At 53.5% G+C, this 11,644-nt stretch overlaps 1 protein-coding gene across 1 annotated transcript in view; it reads left to right on the top strand.

Annotated features, from left to right (window-relative positions):
- Positions 1-3,011: 3,011 nt before the first annotated feature.
- The window catches only part of ANK2 (ankyrin 2), a 393,899-nt gene continuing 385,266 nt past the window's right edge, over positions 3,012-11,644 (top strand). Inside the window, exon 1 of the mRNA XM_076337350.1 lies at positions 3,012-3,086. Coding sequence (XP_076193465.1) covers positions 3,015-3,086 — 72 coding nt within the window. The 5' untranslated portion in view covers positions 3,012-3,014. The remainder of the gene's footprint in view (positions 3,087-11,644) is intronic.

The raw sequence follows: 11,644 nt of genomic DNA, 5'->3' as shown, positions 1-11,644 counted from the left end.
CAGGAGGGAAAACTAGCCCGGAATGTGAACAGGATCATTGGTGCCATCTAAGACGGGAACAGGGTCACAAGGTTCCCTTGGAGCCACCCTCCAACAGCACCTTTAAATACCGCCAACTTCAAACTGAAACTTAGTCATGGCCAGAGCACGGCTGCCCTCTCCCCTGTCTTGGTTTTCCACTAATTCCCTCCGCTCCACCCTTCTCATGGACTAAGTACCCGCTTCCCACCACCTACTACCAGTTAGTATTGCTTCTCAGCCCTCCTTATCTGCCGGATCCATCCAGTCTATCCCCGGCCCTGGAGTTCCTGAGCTCCTCGGCTGCGGTGCCAGCCTGCAGCAGGCTGGAAGTGTGCTGGTAGTTCCCAGGAATAAAGCCGTTTGACGCACGCAAGGCGTTGCAGCACGGGGCGCCCCGTCGGGATCCGAGGAGGAGACGCGCCCTTGCGTGACGGAGGTGACGTGGGCAGGACTCGCTTCTGGAAATACTAGGAGAGGGAGAGTGGTAATGGAAAAAACACAGGTAAGCAGGATGAAAGTGCTTGTAGCGAACAGAAAGGCGTACCTTGCAGGTGTGTTTTGGCTCGAGTTTTATGCTCCTCGAAGTCTGACCTCTTTTTTTTTTTTTTTTTTTTGTTTGGGTTTGTAAAAACATCATCTGCACCTGCGCCGGTCCGCAAATGAGAAATAACGGCTTTCCCCGTCAGGCAGCCGGTGTCTCTTGTTGAGTAAAAGACAGGCCATGTCTTAGAAAAAGCTGCGCTCCTCCTTTCAAAGCTGTGTGAACGGTTTCTGGTCTGCTGTGAAACACAAAGCCTCTTTCGGCCTTGGTTAGGTGCTAGGTAATGCTTAAGTGAAGATTACGGCACAGCCTATGAGCTAGGTAAAAATCAAGAATGAGTGAAATAAATGTAATACGCTGATTAGGGGAGAAACACACGTGGAGTGAGTGCCAGCTCTCCCAGCTGGCTGGAAGACATCCCTTTCTTTCTTTGTGGTTCTGACACGGAGGGGCTGCGTTCTGCCTCCTCGTCCCTGCAACCCCTTCGCCCCTAGCAAGCTGTGACAATAACCTGAAACGAGTTGCCGTTTAAAGGGAGGCTTTATTCTCCCTCCACCCCGGGCTCCCACCCCTGGCCCCGGGCTGGCACCAGCGCCCGCTCCTCCAGCGGGGCCGGGAGGTTCCCTCGGGGCAGCTGGCAAACAGCCCTCCGAAAAACATCAGCCTGCAGCTGGATCCGGCTGAGCACCCCGCTGCCAAAGTGTGGGCAAGGAAAGGCTGCAGGGACATGAAGCTGGAGGTGGGGCTAAAGGTATTGGCTAAATCCTGGTGCAAACAAGGCTAAGTCGCTTTCAAATTAATTAGCCGGTAGGAGTAAATTTAGCATCTCCCTGATGCAATAGAAATGATGGCGATTTTTGAGCCCGTGCTTCCAAAGATGGATTTTAGCTGGTAGCACTGGGAAGCGGGAGGGCTGATAAGATTACACAAGCTGGAGCAGGCTCTCCGGCCTGGGGCAGGGAGGGAGCCCGCGTTCTGTAGAGGAATGCTTTTGGTTAAGGGTTTTCTTACACCTTGTATTAAAGAAGAAAACTATTTTTGGAAAGCAACTTGAGTGAAGCAGGGAATTTCCTCTCTGCTGAATAAAGGGATCGCTTTGTTTAAGATGCTAGCAGGCAGATCGCTGTACGACTAGGCGGGTATTTTTGGTGAGGATGTCTGACGTGGCGCCATAGTTAAATGCAAGCGAGCGAAGGTTTCCTCGGCCGGGCAGGCAGGGGGGCAGCAAGCTCCCGTGGCTAAAGCCGGGAGATAAGTGAGTCTAATTAACCCTGGGAACCACTTGCCCAGGGATTTAATGGGTTCATTTCAACTCCAGGATTTCAAATGGTCTTTCTGACGTGTCTGTCGTAGCTCCACCAGCTGTTTGGGGTTTGCAATAGGAGTCACCGACGGGAACTGCATCCCCAGAAATTCCTGTCTTAGGCTGGAGATCAGACTCTCTCGTTATAGGTTCCTTCGTGGCCTTAAAATACTGAATGGAAGCAGTGGTGAATAATTCTTCCCCCTTCATGTTCCACCCAGATAACGGCCAAAAGGCGTTCAGCAGTTTACAACCCTGCGTGCATTTCTGCGCAATCAAGAGAGCGGAGGACGATGATAAATGCACCGGAAACTATCCCCATTTTTCTAGAACCCCGAGCCACGGTTTTATTCCCGTATTTTGAAACTTCAGGCTGAACGGGAAGGTCCAACGAGATGTCGTCATTTAAAGCAAAGCCCCTAGAGGGGGTGCAGCCCGCTGCCGGGGGATGCCGGGGCTGTGGCTGCCCCTGCACCCCTGGGCTGGCTGTGGGGGGGGTGGGGTGCGTGTGGAGTGGGTGCGGGAGGGTTGCGGGCAGATGTGAAGGAGCGTGTGCCATGGGGGTGGGTGGGTGTGTTTAGGGGGGGGTGCGGGAGGGTTGCGGGCAGAGATGTGAAGGAGCGTGTGCGGTGGGGTGGGGTGGGGGTGTGTGGTGCGTGCCCGGGGGCTATGCCAGGCGGGGTGTGCCTGCGTGCCCGGGGGTGTGTGAGGGGGCTGGGTGTGCGAGGACGAGGCGGATCCTTCCTCCCCCCTCCCCAATCCCCCCCCCCCCCCCCCCAGCCGGCGCCGCCCGCTCGCCGGCAGCCGCGGAGCTGTCCATGATCTCATCGGGAGCCCGGCCGCCGCCGCCGCCGCCTGCGGGCACCCCGCCGCGCTGCCCCGCACCGGCTCCCCCCGCACACGCTCGCACACCCACCCGCGCAGGGGCCGGGCGTGCGGCCGCGCTGCAGCGGAGCCCGGGCACCGGCACCGCCGCCGGTCGTCCCGGGAAGGTCACCCACCACCACCACCACCCCCCCCCTGCTCGTCCCCCGCGGCCGGGGCGGGTGCCGGGCCGCGGGCCCCGGCATGGTGGCGGCCGCGGGGCGCCGCCGGCCGCGGGGCTGAGGAGAGGCGGGCGCCGGCGGGAAGGAGCCGCGGGGCTAGAAGATGGCTTCCCCCGCGCCCCCCGCGCCGGGAGGCGGGCCCTCGCCCCCCGCCGGCCCGCCGCGCCTTCGCCAGGTGGGTGCGCGCCGCGGCGGCGGCGACACGCGTGTCCGCTCCCCGCGTGGGGCCGCGCCTGGGCGGGCGGCAGGTGCGGGGGGGCGAGGGGCAACGGCTCTCGCCGGGGCCAGGCGGGACTCGGTGGCCGGCAGCCAGCGGGGCTGCTGCGGGGCGGGGAGGGGGGGGGGGTTGACCGGCAGGCTTCCCCTCCCGCCCGCGGGGAGGGGGGAGACGGAGCCCCGCTGGGCGGGGGGGGGGGGGGGCGAAATATGGGCACCGGAGGGGCCCGAAAGTACATCGGCAGTGATGGGTGGGTGGGTGGGTGAGTGGGTGGGTGGGCGCTTTTCTATTCTCTGCTCGTCATTCAATAAAAAAACCACCCCACCCGTGAAATAACAAAAAAAGCCCCCCCCCCCCCGAAATTCCTCCAGGCAGCGCACCCGCGCAGGTGTGCCCGTGCTGTCACACGCACAGAGGAACGGGTGTGCGCACACGCGCGCGTGTCGCTTCGCGGGGTTGCGAGCGACGGTGGTGCACCGCCGTACGGATTGCGGCGCATCGCCGCTGTAGCAGGGCGCACCGAAAGGCACGAATAAAACCTCGGTTAACGTACTGCAGCAGTTTTCAAGCGGCCGCTCCCGCTCTTGCTGTATGCGACGCTTTTCCGCTTGCACCTGTCCCCTCGCAAGAAGAGAGCTCTGGCTTGCGGCGGCTGCTGCATTAATTTACATTTGGAACGGTGAAGTTGATCGCGGGGGCTGTTTGACGTTCTCTCTACCTGGCTGGGTCGGCGCGGCCGAGGAGCGGCACGGCCGAGCTGCTGGGGTCCCCGGGGGGGTTCACGCCACCAGCCCTTCGCGTCCCCTGAAAACGGGAGAGGCGGAAATGGCGGGACGCGGGGCCGCTGCGTTCAATTTGCTCTTTCCTGCTAAGGCTGTGATGTTCCTGCGGTAAGATTAATAAAGAAAAAGCTGTTGCAAAGGAGGATTCCCGGCGAGTAATCAGATTAGCGTCGCATGTGTGTACTCAAACATAAATCCAAATATAAATCCCATCCTGCTCCTTTTTTGTTTGTTTGTTTTTTTCATTTTCACTGAGAAGCCGGCGGTACCCTTGACGAGGAAATCTCAGGGGCCTGCAGTCGGGACAGGCATCTCAAAGTTTGGAGGAGTATCTAAGCTTGTCAGCCCCCGTACCCGCTGGAAGTTTGGGCTGGGTAACTTAAGCCAAAAGGCCTTTGTGTGGGTTTGCTTCTGACCCCGGCTGGAAGCGCCACAAGAACAGCCGCCTCCCTCACCCCCACGTATTTTGGCACTTGCCGTTCCCTTCCCCGCTTGGAAACGGGAAGGAAAAAAAATGTCTGATTTTAGTAGCTAAGTTTGGTTTTAGGAGGGAGAAAAATGAGCAGGGATCTCTCCGGTTTATTGGCAATCCGTACGAGGCGCAGTCGGCAGTACCAGCAGGACAGATGAAGAGCATTGGGGTGGGGGGGGGGGGGGGGGAAGAAGTTCTAGGTAGTAAAGGCAAGGCCTGGCCACGAAGACCCCGGGCACCGGGGATCCTCATGAAACCTGGCTCTTGTTTGCATATAACTTACTCCTGGAACCAGGTAGGCGGCATCCTTCCAAGCAGCGACCGAGACCCTCAGTGACAGCTCCCTTCTGCTTCTTCCAAACCTTCAGCTCGCTCCTCAGCAGCGCGGGAAACGGGAGGCTGCCGCTTATTTGCATTTATCACCGTTAATGGTGCTTAATAACCAGCGGTTGCCACGAGCCGCCGATGGAGGCGAAGGGACGGGAAGCCCTGCTAGACCCAAGGGGCTGCTTTCGGCTCGGCGGTTCCAAATGCGGGGACCGTTTGCCTTATTGAGAAAGTCATAGGGCAGCCAGGGGCAAAGCGGAGCAGCCCCCGCCCCGCGCCGGAGTGCACCGCTGGGGAAGGATCCGGCACGTCCAGACCGCTGCGTTCTGCGGAGCATTCTGAATTGACTTCTCGCGGGGTTATTCATTTTACATGAGAATGAAACGACAATGTAATGGCCTGAATTAGCACGCGGAAATCGCCCGTGAAAAAAATTGGCTACTACAGTTGTTTTACTGTCTCCCTGTGCACTTTGTCCACTCTATTTAGAATTCTTTTTAATTGCGTTTAGAAAGAAATGGCTCATCAGACACGTTTCTGAGCTACGGCTGTGGTAGAGTCTAGTATTTATTTGAATTTTTGCTGCTCTTTGGTAAGATAGCGTACGTACAGCTTACCGGGTGACCATCACAGGAGTTTAAAAGTCCGTGAATAAATGCACAGAGCCGCTCAAGACCAAGGTAAAGAACGCAGCGGTGGCTAAAGTCAATCAATTGCTCTATAAATCACTGCCAGCCTCCCGCTTTACCAAGCATCCCTTGCATCCGTAGGAGGGAAAGGAGAGTAGGCTGGGGAGAGTACAAAACAAAAGGGAAGCGAACGCAGCCGCGTGAAACCATTGTACTGACTGGTTTGTTATCGCAACGCGCTTAACCACGATAGCCCTTAATGGAAGCTGAAATCGGCAACGTGCTAAATTCCCACTACGCTGGGGCCTCTCGGAGGTCCGGCGGGCTAGTCCCGCCTTTCAGCTCGACGGCGGAAGCCACTGAAGACGCTGTTAGAACTGAAGCTGTATTTGTGGAGTTTTTGCTATGCCTTTCGGTTCATTTAAGAGATCTGTGCATCTGTCCTTTATGTTAAATATGTATTTGGGGGCGGTTGCAGAACTGAGGCCATCGTTTGCCTCTGTGAGCTGCGAACCTGTTTTAGCACGAACTGTGTTTTACCTTAAACACCCCAGTTGTACCATTGACATTGTGCTTAAAGTACGCCTTGCCGAGTCGAGTGCTGCAGTCAGCTACCGGTGAAATTTGTTACGTAAAGCTTAAGAATGTCCCGAACAAAAAGCCAAGCTATTGTAAATTACACCGTTGGAGACGGCCGTGTTTGGAATAGGATGGATGTTGTTTCTCTCATGAGTAGTCACATGAGTTATTTCCACTTTTTTTCCTTCTAGTTGTCAAGGCTGTACTCCTCTTGTCAAAAGAAAATTTCAACGCTTATCCTCGCATTAAAAAGTACAGCTGTATTAATAAAATTTGCAAACCAAAGCATCTTGCATCAGAACACTTCATCTGTGGAAGAAACAAAGCAACAAAAATAGTATCGAAGGGAAAGACCGGGGTGCCGGGTTGATGTTGTGACACAGATCCGTGATTAAATGAACCCGTCTGCGGGTCTCCCGTTGCCCGTTCGGCTGGTCCCTTCTTCCAGCCTCTGCGGAAGCTAGGATGCTCGAGCTCCACGTGTGCAGCAGGGTCTACTACCCCGGACTGCCCTCCTGAGGCACCGCAAGCGTGTCGGCGAGGGGCGTTGCCCTTTCTGATGACCCTCCACGCTGTAAAATCAAGTTGGCTTCAGAGGAACAGGTTCAGGTTAACTGTATTAGGACCTGACTGACGGGTTAGGAGTTGTTCAGCGTACGAAAGAAATGACTGAAGGTACAGCAGGATAGAGATCGCACTAGGGTTCAGTTCTGGCCCTTTGAACAACCAAAAGATGTCAAAGAGGAATCCTGTTTATATTTGGCGTTGAGATTTTATGTGAGTGTGTTTCTGTCGGTAAAATAAAGGAAACGGGGATAAACCCCCCTCTTACTAACTGTTCCCTAGGAAATACGTTTAATCCATTGAAATTGCAAGCTGCCTAACCCATTAGCAGGAAAAACGTAGAGTGATAATTGTGATGTTTACGGGGCAACATAAAATTAAGGTCGTTTCGTGCTTTGGACTTGAGCTGAGTGTATGTCTGGTTAAATAGAAACAGGCCGGCAATACTAAAACTTGTGAATGCTGTATTAGACAATACCAGTTTTATGATTTAGCGAAGAATCTAAAGAACACCTTTACTAGGAGAGACGGAATATCCTCTCACTGACGTTGTAGATGCTTCGGAGGGCTGAATTATATCTAGCGACTTCGCTGCACTCGAAAGTCAAAGCAGTGCTACGTCACTAACCCTCGGACTGTCCCGAGGTCCTTGTCTGAGAACCGATTCTCCTGTTGCAAGTGTCCCGCTCAGTGTTATCTGCCACGGCACTTAGGTACTGCTGTCCTGCCGCGCCTCTGAGCGTGCATGAACGAATCGGTCGTCTTAACCCATTATCTGATAGGAAAAGAAAGCGTGCAGGAGCGTCTTTTACTGTGATTTAACTGATCTCCGTCAAAGTCGCGTATCATTGAGCAACGTACGGCAGTCACACGGTAATTTTCCTGATGGCGTGCCATTATTGGTCCCCCTGAAATGCCTTTATTCCGTACAATTCTCTGTTGGTAAAAGACCTGTCTGTAAAATGATGCCTGGAACTGCAAGTCCTCCTTTTCCTCTTCAAGCTCTTTTTTTTTTTTTCCCCCCCCGAAATATGGTTGGACGTATTTGGAAATCCAAGCATGTCCAAAAGGACGTGAAGGATTCTGGGGTGCCAGACTCACGGCTTGGAGTGAGAACCGAAACTGGAGAGGGGACACCCACCATGGCGATCGGAAGAAGGGTGCTGGTGTGGGCGTGGGAAGATGCAGAACAGAGCTCCTGTCGTTCTGTTTCTCCGGGGACGTGTCCGTGGTAAAATTGTCCTGTATTGCCAGTCCACGAGAGCACCTGAGTGCTTCAGAGAGTGGAATATGAGACCTTCAGCTTTACGCGATACCTCCTTACCAGGAGAGCCAAAGTCACCACGAGCAGTTGAGATCGCTGGAACTAAGAAGCATGTTTGGCCTCGTACACATTGCGCCGACCGTGACTCTTGGGTGCAATAGCGATTCATCGCTGTGCTCAAATTACCCGGTTTTTCAGCCTGTCAGATGACACAAACTCCTAACAGATGTGGTCTAATCGGCATGAGGTCTCCACCTAGGGCTTGACAAATATCTGTTGCAGGGAACACTTCAATTGGTGTGTGGGACGGCAGGAACCCTTTCCCTTTCCCTTTCCCTTTCCCTTTCCCTTTCCCTTTCCCTTTCCCTTTCCCTTTCCCTTTCCCTTTCCCTTTCCCTTTCCCTTTCCCTTTCCCTTTCCCTTTCCCTTTCCCTTTCCCTTTCCCTTTCCCTTTCCCTTTCCCTTTCCCTTTCCCTTTCCCTTTCCCTTTCCCTTCCCTTTCCCTTTCCCTTTCCCTTTTCCTTTCCTTTCCGAGTTTCCCCCCGTAACTCTACTGGATTTTGTCTCTTACCCTTTTCCGCTTTTCTCCTGTAAAAGGGGGAGAAAACAAACCCTCCTAAAAACTTGTACGCCACTGCGGCGTTAGAGGTCATCTTCTGGCCCGCTCGTACTACTGCCTGTTCATATACTACTGGTGTGCTTTGGTGCTGCCTTTCCTAGCCTGCCGCTCTTTATCCCGTTCCCCAGGCTTTTCCTACCGCAGGATGCTCTTTGTCCCCTACCGAGGGTCGGTGGGATTTGAGGATATTTGAAGCTTCTCTTCCCCGGGTGGTTTAGGCTGATGCCCCTCCCAGCCCACCCTCGCAGTAGCTTCGCTTTGGGCAGCGTGTCGTTTGCCTTCACCTCTTTGCTGGCATGGATTCTAGTGGCATAATTTCAAAAATCAGATTGCTTTGAATTCCCCGTTTTCGAGGTTTCTTCGAACTTTAATTTGATTCGAGCTTATTTTTAATTTTACCTTCCGCTACTGTGAAGGATTAGAAGTAATTTGTTCAAGAGTAGAACGACTTGAAAATCGGCGTAGTGCTTAGGCGTCACAGCGCCGAGTAAAGAGAACATCTATCAAAACGAACTTTCCTATTTCAGTGAACCACGTATGCCGTATCAAAGGGACAAGGGTCCTCGAAAATGTCTTCGCACTGATGTGAAATGATGAAACGTAATGCATAGTGAACCTGTTGCATAATAGATGTAGGCTACTGTAGGAAAAAGTAATTACAGTTAGTGCGTAAATGACTACATGTCTCTAGATTATATATAAAAATTACTATGCTACGGTGTTATTTAGGTTGCAAAATCAAGCATTCGGTAGTTACAAACTAATAGAATTAAGGACTGTGCAATCTTAACTCTGTCCCCTTCTGTGTCTGTCCTTTACACGGAATTGGGCTCTGGAAAAAAAACCCGCTTACGTGATCGTATAATTAGAAACCGAATCACAATAGATGATAACGCACTGTAGGATAACAAACATACTTCTGCCACGCTGCCAATTATTTTTAGGCCCGTAATCAAGAAAAGGGAAACGGTAATTTTGGAGGGCTTGCTTCCCAGCCAAAGGCGAAGGGGGTTTGCCAGCAGAGATTAAAGGTGCAGCTCCGGCTCCAGGTCCTTACCCCGGCAAAGTTCTCCTGGGGGCTGGGCCTTGGCGTGGGGCTGGACTGCACGAAGATTATCTCGTCCCCGGCGGAGAAGAGTGTATAGACACGGGAGGCGAGCTCTTTTAAAATGCTTGCTTTCTGCAGCATTCAGCGAGGGAATCACAAATGATCGCGGTAGGAAGAGGTGCGTTGCGATGGATCGCACGCGGAGCACGTACCGGGGAGGATGGCTGGGCGGAACAACCGAACCGATTGCTGGTGCTGTGTAAAGCTGACGTTTGGTGTAGAGAAAGCCTAAAAGGGGTACTTTCTAAAAGCAAATGCAACCTCAGCTGGAAGGTTAGTCCGCTGCTTAACAGCTCAGCTCAGTATTTGTGTTTCAGTCACCCGAATACTCTAAACAATCTCGAGGCACGCAACGGAGGCGCTGGAGCTTTTTAAAAAAGTAGCAAAAATTCCCCCTAATAAAAATGTGGTATATGCAAAATTACAGCCAGTCCTGGGTTTTCGGTCCCCTTTCCGTGACCTGCAGTAACTGAAACGTAGCGCCCGCGAGCCCCCGTGACCGTGGGTTGGTTGCATTTGGTCAAAGGAGCGCCCTGAAATCTTGGAAATTCGCAGACCCTTTCGATCGCACGTGAGATTCTAAAATGCGGGAACTACGGTGAATTGTCCCGATGGATGCAGAAAACGCGTGCGAAGGTTTACCGCTGCCACGAAAACCACTTTAGCTCGAGGTAGGGTTTTTAGCCTGCTGCGGAGGGGGAGGCTGAAAGTTTCTAAACCCATTCATGTTCCAATCGGGTCTTTTCTTGGTTTGTAGAAAAGAGCGTGGAAAAGCAAAAAAAAGGAAGGGAAAAAGTAAAGGGAGTCGCAGAGCATTGTCTGTCAGTGGGCATTAAACCTGTTCCCAGGCTAAGCTAATTTAGCAAATGCTGTCAGGTGCCCTGATGTATGCCTGATGTCGGAGTACCTAAACCAGGTGGGAAGGAAAACAGGCAAGGTGTCGTTCAAATACGGTGACTTACTCCCCGAGTGTATAAAAGCAGAAGTTGGTGATTTTATATCTACCAAAGGGACAGCGCTTCCTCGGCCTGCCGGGGCTGGGCCACCCCCAAAAATAAACCCAGCAGGAGACCGTCTGCCGCTGAGCTACCTGGAAGGCAAACCCATTGAAATCCAACCGGGGTGCTGCCGGAACGCAGACGGAGAGGGGGGTTTTTTTGGGGGGAAGGCGTCCCTGGAGGGTGATGGGCTCAGGGAGGGCCGGCTGTGGGCGGGCGGGCAGCCCTCGGGGACCGCCGAGCCTCACTCTGCTCCACCGAAAACCGATATATTGAAAATAAAGATCGTTCTCTCTGGCTTGCAGGTGCGTGCGTGCAGCCGGCTTGGGTCTTCAGAGGTGCAGAGGGAAACTAGCTAGTGACCGTGCGGGAGGATAACGGACTGTGAGGGGCATCGTGTCCCTTCTAAAAGCCCGGGGAAAGGATTTCCTTCGTCTCCTCAGTTTTTCATGACCTTTCGGCCGGCCTGGCCTGACCCCCCCCTCACAGCTGCCAGCAGAGCTGGGGGGATGGCTGTGTGACAGCCTCCTCCAGCCCAGGAGCCTGCTTAAGCGGCAATTACCGCCCAGCTGGGGCTAATTGGGAAGCGGGCCCATCACACAAAGGTCCCGTAACTCGCCCTGGCACCTCACCCAGCTGTCGGGTGGAAGGTACCAGAAGCGGCAGAAAGCTTCTTGCTTCAGCAGGGGCTGCCGCCTTCCTGGCTGCTGAGGGGAGAGGCTGCTCCCGGCTGGCTGCTCTGAGGGCGATCGCGGAGGTAGTGGTTTGTTTTATTTTTAATATAAGTGCTTGAGAAGCAGGGGTTGAACTAAGGATTGTAACTTGTTACCGGTTTCTGTGTCGGTGTTAGATCTACTGTATTTCTGTTTCCGATGCTCTGTGGTTGGTATGAAGTTTCTCTGCGTGCCTCCTAATTTATATGTATATATCCTATGAAAAGAGAGAGTGTTTGGGAGAGACTTGGGGGTTTGTTTGTTTGTTTGGGGTTTTTTGGGGGTGTTCTCTGTAGTTTCGGCAGGGTTTTTTTATTGTTTGGTTTATTTTGTTTTGTTGTTTTTTTTTTTTCCTGAGGTGTTCCCTCCCTTACAAGACTTGCCCACGACAGTGTTACCGAAGGCTGACTCTTGGCTGTTGGTGTTAAGTTTTTCTTCGGGCAGGCGTTGGGGATGCCCCA

The sequence above is a fragment of the Aptenodytes patagonicus genome, chromosome 4 (genome assembly GCF_965638725.1).
Source record: "Aptenodytes patagonicus chromosome 4, bAptPat1.pri.cur, whole genome shotgun sequence".
Classification (NCBI taxonomy): Eukaryota; Metazoa; Chordata; class Aves; order Sphenisciformes; family Spheniscidae; genus Aptenodytes; species Aptenodytes patagonicus.
The sequence above is the reverse complement of the archived record's forward strand: the minus strand, read 5'-3'. Positions and strand labels throughout refer to the sequence as shown.